General features: G+C 27.4%; 1 protein-coding gene across 4 annotated transcripts in view; it reads left to right on the plus strand.

Moving 5' to 3' along the window:
- The window catches only part of LOC129980844 (ecdysone-induced protein 78C-like), a 30,994-nt gene that overhangs the window by 5,516 nt on the left and 8,860 nt on the right, over positions 1–16,618 (plus strand). For all 4 annotated transcript variants that reach the window (XM_056091268.1, XM_056091269.1, XM_056091270.1 and 1 more), the window contains 3 exons: positions 3,401–3,573; positions 5,483–5,758; positions 11,489–11,594. In XM_056091268.1, coding sequence (XP_055947243.1) covers positions 3,475–3,573; positions 5,483–5,758; positions 11,489–11,594 — 481 coding nt within the window. In that variant the 5' untranslated portion in view covers positions 3,401–3,474. The remainder of the gene's footprint in view (positions 1–3,400; positions 3,574–5,482; positions 5,759–11,488; positions 11,595–16,618) is intronic.

Consider the following 16,618-nt stretch of genomic DNA (forward strand, 5'->3'; position numbering starts at 1 on the left):
AATTTAGTATTAGTTTTAAATTCATGTATATTTAATTTTCTAAACATCCAACTATTTTATTTAACAGTTAGCAAAATTAATTTTTGAATTGAGTAGACTAATTTTTTAATAATATTTCTGAAATGTTAGGATTTTAATTAGGTTTTTATTAGATAGAAATTTTAGAAAATATAGATATGAAATATTTGCTTTTGAAATGAAGACAAAAAGTAGTTGCCACCTGTGTTTACAGATTATCATGATTTTTATATCTATGATTTGTTTGCTTATATTCATAATCTTTTTTCTTCAAAGAATTGAAGGCCAAGGTAGTTTTTTCTTAATATTGCTAACTGTTGTGTAGTAAAAGAATTTTAGATATGTAAGATATATGTTTTAGCTATGCTTTAATAAGGTTTTTGAAATGAATCTTTCATAAGAAAGAGTTTTAATGAATTTACACTCAATATTGGTGAAAAATATTTTACATTTATTAGTGGTGTTTATGTTTATATTTCATAAAATTGGATATTGCAGCACATAGATCTATTATCAAAAATATTATGCCAATGTTAGTCCTTGTTTTTCTCTATAAGTGCTGATAAAGTATTTATTTTTTAAAGATAGGTTTGAATTCTCATCCTAGTTGCAATTTGCCTTTAGATTTTGCTACAGCTTGCCCCATTACATAATTTCGGAGTTTTTTGTTTACTTATATAAAAAGAATTCCAATCAGCAAAAAAATTTTAATACATAGACAAAAAAAAAAAAAAAATATTTTTGAAAAGATCTTCTAATTTTTCTTAAATCATAACTTAAGGATTTTTTTTCCCTTCAGTCTTTAGCTAAAATAGGGCACATGTTCACATCATCTCACAATCCACTTCAGCTTAGCACTGACTGCACTGGCATAATAGGGCCCATCATAAAACTCGTGTTAAATGAAAATTCAGATTAAATATTTAAAAACTTATAATGTAATGTTTGTGTTTCAATTTACTCCTGTGGCAACTGCCATGCTTTCTTATTTCAATAAAGAATGCTTTCTCCCTAAAATATATATTTTGAAAATTCTCTTGTTGTGATGTGTTCGAGACAAGTTACAACTATATAAATATGCTCAGCAAAATATTGTTAACAGTTTTATACCATTCTCTAACCCATGAACTATTAAATTTCAGATTGATGAAATCAACAATAAGATTTTTTTTATTTTTTACTATCAGTATATAACAATGATGTTTCCATTTTTTAAAATTATATTATGAATATATTTATTATTTTTCTGAATCATATTTTTAAAAACTTCATTCATTATTTAAAAATAATAGGCACATTTTTTTTCCTCAACATTTAAGAAGAGTTAGCTAGAAAAATGAATTATATTCATATACACATAGAAATAAATAGAAAATTTATGCTGAATGACTTTTTTTTTTCTTTGTGATATATAAGTACTAGATGATACAAATGTAAATTATTATTTTCCAGATACCCACAGCTATCATACTATTCAAATAAATAAATAAAAATAAACTGTAGGAGAGATTTAAATGTAGTGAAGACCAGAATAATAACTGTGACAATCAATCAGAGGACATAAGGAAGGATTGCTATGTATTCCACCACACAATGGATGGTGTGAAAGTAACCTAGATAGAAGAGTGAAAAAAAAATTATATAACCAAAAATTCAGCTTAAAAAATGTGAAATATGAGCAGAAATTAGACATCAAAATGAAAGTTTCTATCTTGCTGTTTTTATTTTGTATATGATAGAATTTTTTTCCTGAAATTATTTAAATGCCAAAAGGGAAGTTTTGTGATTTTTAAATATTTAAACGTACTTTAAGAATTCAGAAAAAATTTCCTTTGATAAAAGACTTTAAATTATATTTCATTTTTTTATTGCACTTGATTGCATAAAAAAAAAAAAAAACAATTGCAAATGAAGAAAACTCAAAATATTTTTCTCCATAGGGTAATATTACATTCTTATGTTGTGAGTAGTAGCCTTAAGAATATAGACTGTTGTGGTTTTTGAGAGGGATAGGGAATTTTTCCAGTATTTGTAAAAGAAATTTTAGTATTCCAGTAATCTGAAGTATTTGAATTTGAATGATCTAGGGAATGAAAGAATTAAATGATGAATTGGCAAACAAAATTATTTCGATGAGAAATTTTCTGTAATTATGGGTGAAAAATTATATATAAGAATAAAGATATATTCCCTATTAAAAAAATTCAAATAGAATATTTATTGCAACATTATAGCCCAATTATTTTGGTACTGTTGCTGAGAAAAAAGTAAACTTTTAATATTTGTTTGCTAATATTTTAAAATAAGTTGATTTTCTCAATTTTCTATTTTAATTGACTTCTAACATAGGTATACATATCTGTATATCTTTTCAATTTCCCTTTTTCAATTTGTTATTGTTTCATTTTGCCTGCTACTTTAGAATGCATTAAATTGAATTTGAACTGTGATTAGTAATTTGCAGTTCCAGAATACCATGAGGTTATTTTAATAATTTAATATTCTTAAATTAAATAATTTAAAATTTAGTAATAATAAATTTCCAAGTAATATTTTATGAAAAGTGCTTACTTTGCTATTCTTGTTTTGCTTTAAATCTCTTCTTTTAAAGAAACATAATTTTCAGCATTGCAAATTACTTGTACTCAGAGACACAGAAAACAAGATAAAATCAGCCCTTGTTGTAAAATAATGAGTTTAGCTCATTATTGGTGTTTCATGCTATGTCATACTATGATATACACTCATCATGTGACTTAAATTTCTCTTTAATATTGATAGTAATTGATTTTAAAATTTCTAATGTATTGATATTATATTAGCAATATATCCTTTTTTATTACTTGGATAAATATTACAGATTATTATCATATGTTATTTGAAGGTATTTATTATAAATTAATTATAATGACTACCAGGTGCATTGTGGACAGATTTTACTAAACAAATGTATTTTGATTTTGTAGACATCATCAACAGCAAAATATTCTTGTGAATGTTGCTACTGATAGGCTTGCTGCCTTTTAGCTCCCTGAGTAATTATTTTGGTTAATTCAATTTTAAAATATTCTCTGTATAAATGAAAAATTGCCACACTTTACCATTATCTTAAAATAAGTGAGAGGGATTTTCCTATAAAGGGATATCATATGTGCTGGGAAGTGAATCCTTTGTGATTTGTTAAGGTATTGTCCAAAATAATAATAAAAGAATATTACTGTTGGGCTTCTTGATCCTTTTTAATCTGTCATGTGATCCTATGAAGATTATCTCTTAATATAAAATTCTACATTAAGCACTACATTTGGTTTAAGATAGTTAAAAAAACTTTTGCTATTAAATTTATGTTTAAAGATGAAGATTTTTAATAACTTTTTTCCAGCTATACACAATGGTAGAGGGGCAAAGTGCTTCCAAAGAAAGATTTCTATCCTACAGCAACTAGAAGAGACCATAATGTATGACATGATTGTATCCATTACACAAGCACATCTCGCACACTGTGCCTATACCCAGGCAAAGACACAAGGGCTACTCAGGAAGCCAGTCGTGTTTGTAAGTTTCATATATTAGACCTATAGTACCATAATGTATGCCAAATGCTTTTAAGCACCATGATTATGCCTTGAAATATCTAGTTTTCATTGTCGTGGAAATTTAATACTACTCTGTTTGAAGAAAATGCACATATTTTGGTATTGTTCAGTAGAAAAGTACAGATTTTTATATTTTTTTATTTGCTACTGTTCATGCATTAAGATCATTTCTGCATCTTGGCATTTTAAATCCCTATTTTATGAAGGCTTGACAAAATGTGGAAAGGACATACCTAAAATCTTTTCTTCAGTTGTACTAGATCTTAGGTTTTTGACAGTAATTTAATTTGAAATAAATTTATAAATTTTATATAAGGGGTTAAGCATCAATTAATGCATATTTTGGGTTAAAATTAAATTTTCGTATAACAATATGCTTTTTTTAGAAAAAAATAAAAGCAAAATTCAATTTGCATAACTTTTTTTTACTTTTAATAACTACATTTTCATAAATTGATTTTTCCAAATGTTTTTTCTCTATATTAGTTTACATATATTTTTTGGTATATTTATTGTATATCTTTATATGATTAGCAGTTTCCTCTTATACACTTACATTTTGATTTCGATATTTAAGTATGACCAAAAGATTGAAAAAAGGAAAAATAGACAGTGTCTGGAGAACATATGAAAGGTGCAATCTCTTTATTTCTTCCCACATTTAAAGTTATTAGTTCATACATATTCTTATCAAAAATGGTATTTTAAATCTGCTTAGGGAATCATTAAATATCTGTTCTAACAGTCTTTGTTGCGATTTTTGTTACTATAATGTAATGATATGTTTGGTTGTGGAATACAGTGTTACAATGTCCATCACTACCCCAAATATTTAAATAAATGTTATTTTTAATTTTAGTGACATGATCATTTCAAGATTTTTCATAACATCATAGCATATCTTGCTACCACTGCTGAATATAAGAAATGTATATCACTTTTTTAACCTACTTTCCTGAGTTATCACATTTGTTTTAATTTTTATTATGAAAAGAAACCATAAGTGAGTTAATAAAGCTTGTCTAGAAATATTGTACTTAACTAATACTATATTAACATAAACATTATATGTCTGATTTGAAACACATATTCATAAATATTAATGACAATATATTAAAGATTTTTTTTTGTATTATCAGGAAGAAAAGTGGTTAACGAATAACTAATAGAGAATAAAATAACTATTTGTGAAAAGTCAAATGTGATGAGTTTAAGTAGATGAAATAGATATTGCTAGCAAAATTAAAAATCTGAACCAAAATTGTTTCATGACTCACCTTTTGATTAAGAAGGTGAAATATGAAATGTTTATCACTTAACTATGAAATCTAACCCAAAATATGCCATCTTGTATAAGAATACAAAAAGGTTGTGAGATAAATACTGCCCCTGATATTTATCTAAATTTTATCTAGATCTAATAACTGTTTTAAAGGAAATCTTTAGCCAGTAAAATTTATAAATCTGATTAGGGGAAAAAAACCCAATCACATAATGAAATTATTTTTTGAAATGTCATATTGAAATCCTTACCTTTAAATCTTTAAGTGACATATGCCTAATTTCTTCATTTAATTTATTGAGCAGTAGATATATAATACATAAATTTAGATTATCTTATTTTTAAAATTATTTTTCTATATATAACAGCTAATATAGACATCTGAAGCTGTATTCATTTTGTGTGAATTTATAGAAATCTTGTAGCAGATAGTCTGTACAAAATTGTTAATGCCCTATTACTTTTCCTAATGCTGACGTCTTAATCCATTGTGTTGATATCTCTAAAATTAGTTTCTGTGTAACAAATGCTTTAATATCTGAGCCCCTTCCTTTTTGTTTAGTTCTGAATATGATTTGTCTTACAGTCTGGCATCAATGGTCAGCAGAGTGTGGGTGTGCAGAAGGTGATGGTCTGGCAACAGTTTGCCTCTCTACTATCTCCTTCCATCCCACAAGTGGTGGAATTCGCCAAGCGGATCCCATCCTTCCAGGAACTCCATCAGGATGATCAACTGCTCTGCATCAAGCTGGGTTTTTTTGAAGTATGGCTAGTGCATGCTTCTCGTCTATCCAATGAGTCTGGCCTTACTTTTGAAGATGGGACCTATATTTCCAGACAGTACTTGGAGCTGATGTTTGATGTAAGGCTGATTTACTTTACCATTTATGCTTTCTTCAGAGGAAAGAAAATCCTTCATTATTATTATTTTCTTTTTTTGTAATATTTCAGAAACATTCAGAATCTTAAGAGTCAAATGCTGTATTTGCATGAGACATTTTTTAAAATTAAATGCCTCATGCGAATGGAAATTGCTCCATTTAAATATATGTATGAACTTCTGGGAATAATATTTAATCAAACACTTCAAAATTATAGGATGTTTGATCTAGAGTAAGAAAGCTATGGTTAAACATTTTTATATGACATTTAGAAGAGTACAGATTAAGTACAAGAACAAAAAAAAAAAGGTCAGATTGAATGCAGAAATTAATTTAATTATTTAAGGTAAAGATTATAAATTTCAATGAACATATTGAAAAAGAAAATACTTCCAGCAATTGATTCACAAGATCAAGAGATAGTCTAACATTGAATATGTAAAAAGAATAGCAGTTTATCCTGTTTTAATTTTATGAAAGAAATAACAGTAATGTTGAAAAAAATTATAAATTAATAACATAATAGTTAATTTAAACATATAATATAATGGTACAGTTAAATTTTTAACATATACATCTTAGTTAATTATTATACTTATAAAGTCAAGCAATATTAATTTTAAAATATTGCAAAGTCTTAAAAACTGCAAGCTTCAAATGATTGAATAGCATTTAATGAAAAAGTACTTCTTTTGCAATGATTATTCTTAAAAGTGTAATCTTAAATATATTTCCATTCATGAATTTTTTTCTGAGGACATAAGACATAAAAATTAAATACATAAAAGTTAATTCTTATTATGGGCCATATTGTGCTGTTTTTGATGAAGTTATTACAGTATTTAAAAATTAAGATAGTTGCTGCCATTGAAGTAGTTGTTTCCTTCACATTTCTTTTAGATCAATTTACTGTGGTATTCTGAAACTTTGTTTATTGTAAAGAAACAAAAGGCTGTTTGTCAAGCTATTTAATTTTGGATTCTAATGATATCACTGCAAACTGAATATATTGCATGCTAGAATTTTTCCCCATTCTATTCATCAATTGACTATTATCTATTCTAGACTATGAGACTATGACGATTTTGAGATTTAAAAACCTGTCTTTTTGGCTATCTCTGTTGTGTGAATAAAAATGAATATGGCCATTTGTATTTTTTCCTCTTTTAAAGAAGGACCAGTGTGTTGGAAATTTAAAGTTAATAGCATATTATCAGATATCAGCTAAACTATAAGGTTATTTTTCACATCAAAATTAATATGAATATATATTGAGCTAATGAGTGATGCACTAAAGAGGTTTTATTTTAATTAATAATTATATAATTCAATATATGAATAAACATATAAATAAATGTACATGTATGTCTTATTGTTCTATTTACTTACGGTTGAAAAACAAAAAATATCTAATTGGGATTCATAAGCAAGTTAGTAATATAAAAACCTAGCCCAAATTTGCACTGTCTCGCAATGCAAATTAGTCCCAGAATCATAACAAAAATATCTACTCCATAATCAGACTAATTTTTCCTTATCATTTTAGCTTGAAATATTCTAAAAATTAAATATGTGAATGATTAATATTTAAATCACAAAAGAATGCAATGTGGAATAAACACTTCATTGCCTTCAAAAAGCATTCTCTTGCATATTATTGCAATGAATCTCAAGATTGGAAGAATAATTCATCTCAATATACCATCTGGCTAAATGAGATTCTTATTAAAAGTTAGTGTTAATTAAGAACTTTTTCTGAATTTGTTAAGGGAGGGAAATAAACTTGAGAAGGAGATTTGAGAGAAATCAAGATTGCAGTTTTTTGTCATTTAGTCTTTTCAGGGAGAAATGATTGTTTATTTTTGACTAAAGGCTCCTTAAATAGGATTGCCAATTATAAATTACCAAGTTTGGACAAAAATGGACTGAGTATGCCATATATTTTACAGTGTTGTTACTTGAGATAAAGAGTTTTATTGGAAAGAATTCTTAACTTATCAAGATGTACTCAATGTGTGTGTCCCCCCTTCAACATTATTTAATTATCATTTAAACTTATGTTGCTTTAATTTTTTTAAGTGGCCATCAAGCTGTTTTACAAAAAAAAAAAAAAAAAAAAAAAAAAAGTATCAAATTTTAAGGATTGTTTATGATTGTAAAAGCAAGAAGAATTACTCGTTTGAATTATTTTAAAATTATGAGCTAATTAATGTTAAATTTGCAGTTAAAATAAGTATAAAGTTAGGTTTTTTTTAAAAAACAAAAGATGTATGTTGCTATTTATATATGTACATTGTGACACATTTTCACAATCTTGTTATTCTTTAAGATATGAGATAGCATTTCAGGAAACAGTAAGAATTGCAGAACATATCAATTTTAAGGGATATGATATTTTGTAAGAAATCTAAACAAGTTGTAACATTTGAAATGCCGAGATATAAAAAAATTTATGTTTAAATTCAAATTATAGAAAATAAAATAGTTTTGTGAAAAGATAATGCAAACGAAGTAATTTTTTTCATTTATGTTTTATTTTTGTAAATCAATTGATGTTTAAATAATGTAAAAGTAAATGAAAATAGTATTGCTTGGTTAATTGCAATTGGAATGCATGGTATTAAATTAATTGGTTCTGGAATTTGTTCTTGAAAGAAGCCATTATTAAGTGATACCTCAATATTTTATGAAAGTTTAGGGAAAAGACTGCACTGCATAGTTTATACAAATGCTGTTATTGTGAGTTTTCACTGATGTATGACAACAGGTTAGAAATAATCTAATAGTTGTAAGGCACATTTTAACAGCAAGTATTTAAATATAAATATTAATTCTTTAATATATATAATCAGGGTGCATAAAGTCATGAAAAGAGCTTAAAATTGAAAGTCATTAGCAATAGGTACCATTTACATGCTTAAATTTGAAAACCATTTTTAAGGATTGTAAAAGTGCTTAGCATTGAAAAAGAATACAATTAAAAAGTGCTGAAATTCAAAAATCCATTTTTAAGAAGCACTCTGAATTTTCTTGAAGTGTAACGAAAACATTGTTCTTTATACTTTGTCTTTTTATCCTTAGCTGTGGAATATGATAAAACATAATCATAAAGCTTTGTTTTCTGGATTTATCAAGGAAACAATACCAAATTAAGGGGGAGGGCAAAGAAATAGAAATATTTGGGAAAGAAATTGGGGTGAGATAGATCAGGGGTTCAATACATGCTAAGATAATGCTTATCATTTCTCTCTCTTTCTTCAACAATAGATATCACCATATATTGAAATACTGGAATGATTACCCCAAAGCAGTAGTACAAAATATGGACTGCACCAAACTTGTTACAACTCGAAAAATGTTCAAACTTCTTTAATTTTTAGTTATTAGATGATGAAGAATTTATTTTATTTGTGCCTGTTATGTTAGAATTCACTTAGTTCTGTTATCAATTTTTTAGCGGTTTTGACAAATGTTAGTTGCCATCTGGGCGTGTTTTAGCTTTTGAGGTTGCAAATAAAATTTTCTTTGAATATGTATGGTGAGTTAGCACAGAAGAAAATATGTTTTCCATACTGGTCATGTTGAATCTTATTTATTGATGAATATATATATATATATATATAGATGTATAAAAATCAAATATAACTCATTTATTTATTCACCTCATCTTTAAATCATAATGTCTATGAACTTGAAGTTTGATAAGCATTTATGTATTGGGTGGAATGTTTATTTCAAAATCAAGGAATTCTGAAATGTTCTAAATTTTTAAAGTGTATTTGTTAAGTTTTGTGAAAAAGGCTTACTAGCCACTGTTATGTATACTTTATTCTGTCAATACTGAAAGGCTCGAAACACCTGTTCATCAGAACTATGGTGGGCATCTTTCATACTTGGATATCACTGCAAAATTTCCTCCCTCTTTCTTAAGTATGATTGACTGCTTTCTTTGCCAGAAATGCTCCCTTTTAGAGGACAAGGATATTTTCTGCATAGCTCTCAGAGAATGTCCAAGCATACATTTGCATAATTAAGTTAGCGGGGTCCTATTTTGTATATAAGCCTTTTAAGAACACAGGTTATCGTTGCAGCTTTTGAGTGGAAGTAGAGAATTTTTCTTATCTTTGAAAGGGAACCTTGAGCATTCTGATATCTTTAGGTCTTGAATTTGAATGGAATGAAAGGGCTGATGGTAGTAAACATTGATTCTTGAACCTTTTTTAAAGATATTTGCAGTTGTGAAATTAGCATTAAAATCAACAGCAATGATCTCCTACTCTATGATTTTTAGAAGTGCTGATTTTTGCTTGGGTGTACTGGTCCTGTAGTCTACCATGTCCAATAGGATGAGACAACTTGGAGGGAAAAATTTTTTTCTTCTGCATAGAAAGAAAATAAAGGATGTTTTTAGATAATAATAATATATAATGATATTTTTAGCTCCTCAAACAAAATTTTATTGCAGTGATATATTATTTTCTGCCTCAGGATTGACTTTAGAAAATACATGTTTTGATTTTTTTTTTCTTTTGCATTATTATAACCAAGTTTATAAATATGTTTCTGTGAAACAAATTGGAACTTGAACAAATAGAATATTTTATTACTAGAAAGTGGTTACAAAAAATGACTTTTATATAATTAAAAAAAATTTAAAAAGTGTGAAATCCTTTCCTCCAAATTTTTTTTTTTTTTTTTTTTGTGTGTGTGTGTGTGTGTGTGTGTGTGAAGGTTTTCCTTGGATTTGCTGTAATTCATAGCTGAAGCTTCTCTGACAGCTTTGACTGCCTTTTCAACAACTGTGTACGGCATGGCATTTGTAGTAAAAATAGTTTTCTTGTATTCATCAGGTATTGATTTCAAAATTGGAGATCAAATATATTCTTCAGTCCGTTGATTCAGTCAGACTACTAAAGCGATAGCTGCTCCAAAACTATCTAATACTTTGCATTTATTACAAGTTCTTGAAATTAAAGGATAATCTACTTATTGTTTCTGCTGGTAGTTTATTGATAGGGTTATAAGGAGCTTTTTTTTACTCACTGGATAGTTTTCTCTTTGAAAGTAGGTGTGCATGTGAAGTTTGTGGCCGCCCTGTATCTTGCTTGGTGTTTTAAAATATCCTCTATTCATACAGGTTACATTACAGATTTCCTAATATTTGGTGTATGCATTTATTTGAGTTCTGTAAGTGATACACATCTGTTTGAGTATTGTTCTGCATATAATTATGCCACAATCCTTTCTTTCAACTGCATCATATACAAGATGCATATCTACTTTTTCAGCATTTTTAAACTGCCTTAAAAATTAATTAAATTGTTCTCCATACTTAATCAGAACTTTTAATAACTATCATTGCATTTCAATTACAGTGACAATCAGGGCTGTCAAGCTGACTGTATGGCAAGAAATTTGAATATTTGTTGTGAAACTTTAATATGTGCATATACAGGAAAAATATTAGGGAAAAATATTATTAAATAAAGAGTTTTTCCATCCATTATTTTGTCATTTCTGCATCTATTTTGTCCTCCAGCTAATCAGGTTGGGATTTCCAATTATGCATTCCTATATGATTGTTTTGTTTTAATATTTCCCCTAAAAGTTTTTATGCATCATGTTTTGAATCAGCCTATATTATACAATTCAAGTGAAAAAGCTTTTAAAAAAATCCTTGTTATTAACCTTTTCTCCCTTGTTGATTTCAGAGGGAGTTTGTTACAATGGTCTTCAACTTTGTTTGTTGGATCAATAACCTACACTTAAGTGACTATGTTATTGGCCTCTATGCAGCTGCTGTACTTGTTTCTGCAGGTATGTATTGTCTCTCACATGCATAATTAGACTCATATGAAAATGTTATTTATAAGAACTGTATTTGGAGAAAAATTCTTTGATTTTTAATTGATGTTATGCACAATCTGGTTTAAAAGCACCATCTTTCCTCCTATGTTAATTTTTGTCGTATGTGTTCTGCCATGGTTATTTTCTTTTATTATTTATGTTTATATATTTTTTTTAAAGATTTAATGATAGTCAGTTACAAAAGGAATTGGCCAAATTGGATTGTCTTTTAAAATATGTGGAAGTAAAGAAAATATTCATTTGTGTATCTCTTTTTTGTATGCATATACATGTGTTACTATTATTATATCAAAATCAAGTTTTCTTTTTCTTTTTTTCTTCTGAAATATTCTGAAAGAGTAACCAGTTTTTTAAAAATAGGAAATTTTCATTGATGGGTCAGTATTGTGATCTGGTAAAAATACTTCACTACAATGTATTTTATATCACCAAGCAAAATGTAAATGAAAACACAAAAGAATGTTACATTTTCTGCTAAATTTTTTATTAAAATTTACAGTTAGTCTGCAAATGAACAGTTCTGATTATCTAAAAAGCTCAATTATGCTTGCTTTAAAATAAAGCTACAGAATTGCAGATATTTCATTGTTCTTGGCATTGTTTACTCTAATTTAGTTCATAAATACTTGCTAATACCTGGTGATGAAAATATCAAAAAAAGATTGCCCCCAAAGGTGATATTGTTCCTAAAGGATCATTAGAATGCGAAGTATCTGACTCGCAAATTCTCTCTTAGGCATTAAACATGTGATTTCTCTCTCAGTTATTCAGCATATGGTTATGTTATAGTTCAAGTTCTCAAAACATCCATATGTCTTGAACTACATCGAATAAAGTTCTTTAGCCTTTTACTCCATTGTCCACATATAATTGTAGCCTCAAACAATTATACAGGCTAAACCTGTTAACACTTGGCTGTGACAGTAATATGTGATCTGGCTTCAGTGAGAGAGCTTGTTAAGTATATTATCTGCTTTAAGTCATATGTTCACTCTTTTCAGAATGACTCGGAATTGGTATTTTATGCTCTTTAACATTAAATAATGTGGATTATAACTTCTTCCTATTGCTACTGAATACACAGTTTAGATGATAACATCTCTTATGTGAATGTTCTGCATCAAGAGGCTCTAATTGCTGGCCATGTCTAATAAGATGACATTTTTTGTATTCATCATGCTATATATTTTCAGGTCTGAACAATAGGACATGAATTTGAAATTCTATAATTCATTTTCTGCGATTTCAAAATATTTGGAATGTAGAGTTTTATGAATCCTCTCATTAGCAGAATAGATGTTGGAATTAATAGGCGAGTGTATGAAATTCATTGCAAATAAAAATTCAACCTAGTACTGCACATATTTTACAAAATCCATTCAGTTATCAAAGTCTATTACAGTCTAATTAAATATTATTTCTATGACATTTGTTTTTGTGATATTTTTACAAGATATGTGTTATATCTATTTTGATATCTTGATTTGTTTGTGAGAAGTGCATTAAAATGCTAAAATTGAAATGATTTGTTAAAAATTTTTTTTGAATGTAGTTAAGGAAACTATTGTAACCTCTGTCATAGCAATAAATAGCTTCAAACTAATTTTTCTGTTTTTTTCAAGGGTTTTACTATAATTATTTCAATAATAATGTTTTCTATTTTGTATCATATTTAAGTTTTCTTTATTCTGCATTTGAAAAGTATACATAGTTTTAAAATATAATAATTCCATATACAATGCATTTTACCCATCATTTCACTTGATTTATAAATTTGCAGCTGTTTAATGGGAATTATATTTTAATGTTTCTCTGATAATTACAGTTGCTATATAGGTAGGTTTTTAAAAAAAAAAAAAAAAATGGGATTTTAAGTACTGGTGTTGCTGGTAACAAATTAACTGAGAAAATGAGATGTGCTGCATTTGGTATTGAACTTAGCTGCAGTTTGAAAGCTACTGATACTATATTGTTTATTATTAATTATACTACTAATATATCGTTGGTAGAAAAGACTTCTGAATATCACATTGAATGATTTGTTTATCTCTTTATATAGTTATTGCTTCTTATTTATATTAAGTAAATAGAAGTGATATTTTTTTATGGCTATTGTTATCATTTTTCAGTTATTATCGGACATGGAAATTAATTTTGGATATTATAGCTGATTCATTTTAATAAAAAGAAAAAGAATATTATTTTGAGATTTTAGAAGGAAACTATAATTATTAAAGCCAGTAGTTGTAGGATACATATCAGGAATTTATTGAAGATATCCACCACACAATATGTAAGCATGCATTTACTTTGTCCAACAAAATATCTATATATATATCAAACTTCGAATGCTATAGATTATCATACTCAGGTTCTTTATATGAATGTAGTTATTGAAAATATCATTATAGAAAGAATTGCATCAACAGCTGTGTAAAGATTGCTTATGTACTTTAAGATGGAAAACCAAAATATATATTATTTCCCCTGTGAAGCATATGTGCAAAAGTGGTGATTTTCTGAGAAATGTAGTAAACTTTATTACTTTCATGTAATCTTTATATATTGCTTGCCCTTTAGTTTTTTACTTGTGTGTTGTGATGTAATAAAGGCATGTTGCCTTGTTGCAAAGACTTTTTATCTTTCTGGCATTCCACTGTTCTTAAACTTTACATAGTTTTAAACTTATAATTATGCACAAAAAGGAATACAAAGTCTCAACATTCCCAGGATATGTGGAATACATAAATTGTTTTTAAAGGTTCAAAATATTTATTTTAAAGTGATTTTTTTTTTTTTTTTGGATGGAGGAAACTTGGACTTCCATACTTATCAGACTCATCAAATCACAACTTGATATGGAAATTTTTTTGAAAGGCTGCAAATTGTTCAGTTTCATTTTGGAAATTGAAGTCCTCTCCTGATGGCGATGCAAATTTGAAGAATGTGAAAAGTTTCAGTTGATAGAAAGGCAATGCTATTTTTATGGTATACTCAAACATCTATTCACCATTAAAAAGAATCCATCTTGCTTGGAAAATATTAATGAAATGCTAAACTGTCATCCAAAATCAACTATCATTCAACAACTCTACCATCGCTATTTATTTAGACAGACCGCAGAATTTTATGAGATAATTAAATGATGTAAAATGCAAATTATATACCAAAAAGCTTATATATAAGATAATCTGAAATTTTCCAGTATATTTCAATTAAATTTTTAATCGTGTAATTGTTATATCATCTGAAAGATAACTAATATTTTTCCGAACACAATCTGCCGAGTTTTATTACTTTAAGACAAAAGGCTATAAAATATTAATCATGGGAGTAAAAATGTGTTAGTGTTTCATGCATTAATTGTAGCCATGTAATGGACATCAATCATGTTCTAATTCTCAGTAACTATCTGTATGATAATTATCATGGATTTGATTATTATAAATGTGAGAGTTTCAATCGATTAGCCATGTATCTAAAAGTAAATATTTATTAAAAACATGATTCAATTACATCTGAATTGAAAGTAATTGACATTTACTAATATTTATCAACAAACACTTCACTTTTTTGAATTTCTCAAAAATCTGATAAGCATTTAAATATTGTCTAAACATTAATATTTTGTCTAAAAACGGGTAACTCTTCTTAAAACATTAATGAAATGAAAGTAAAAGAGAAATCACAATTTTGAATGTGATCCAGTGCTCTTATTTATAGAGAAGGCTTCTTTGGAATAGCTGCAAGAAAGAAGAAATTCAAGACAGGGGTATCAAATTTATATTTGGTGTAGTGTTAATCATACTGTCAAATCTGATTAGAAAAATTCAATCCCTGAAGATTAAGGTCAGGTTTCATAAGTTTATAAAATATTTGTTCTGTTTTCAAATAGAACATATAGCAGGATTCGTGCAGAAACCAAAATGAATCGTTAAGTTTTCCTAGCTTTGGATGCCATTCAAGGAAGAAAGAGAAAATAAAGCTAAGTGAAATTTTTGTAGTTGGTGGCATATGTAGATTTCTGAGAAAGGGTCCAGAAATGGTGAATCCTTTATTTTTGATTCTGAAACAACTTGCCATTTTTGTTATGAAAATAAGCTGATTTAAGATATATGAAGAAATTAATAAATTTTAACAGGCAAAAGGATATTTATTTGCTAAGATGTGATAGATGTGAAAATATTATTAAAGAACAAGATTTACATTGTTCATATTAAGTTAAATAGCATGTACTGTATTCTAGAAATAGGCAAAAATTGGGTGATTTATTTTTAAAAAAAACCAGTGAGGTTCTTGTTGGCAAAAAATGATACTTTCTGCATGTCTAATTAATTTGGAAAGATAATTTTGATAGTAACAAATCAGAATTATCTCATTGAAAGAGTAAAAATCAAATTAGAAGCAAATGTAAATATTGGTATAAATCAATAAAGATTGCATTTCGTATGATTATCTACACTAAACAGTTTCTCTTTTAATGTTTAAAATGAGAATATGAATTGTTATGAGAATGCACAGGAAAACTTTGCCGAGACTTATTTAAGAAGACTACTATATAGTATTTTGAATAATAGCTCATTGAGTACTAGTTCCTGTTAATATAGGAGGAAATAAATATTTTCTAAAAATCTCTAGCCAAAGTTTCATGTTCAGTTTTAGTTGGCAAGTGAATTTTAGCAATATGAGAAAAAAACATCAGTATCATATTGGAAGCACCTGAAACATATTGTATATCTATTGAAAACTGGGCTAGAAATTTTATTTATTTGGTTGAATGAAGAGATTTTTTTTTGGCAGTAAACAAATATAAGTATTTTGCTCTTACAATAAATTATGAATTGCTTACATGTCAGAAAATGATGAATAGTACAATCGATTGCAAGTAACTCGTAGACACTAATTTTTTTTAAATCAAGAGTTAACTATGAGAAAAAATGCTAGTGATTGAGTCTTGATAACTATATGTTCGT

This window comes from Argiope bruennichi, chromosome 8, assembly GCF_947563725.1.
Source record: "Argiope bruennichi chromosome 8, qqArgBrue1.1, whole genome shotgun sequence".
NCBI lineage: Eukaryota > Metazoa > Arthropoda > Arachnida > Araneae > Araneidae > Argiope > Argiope bruennichi.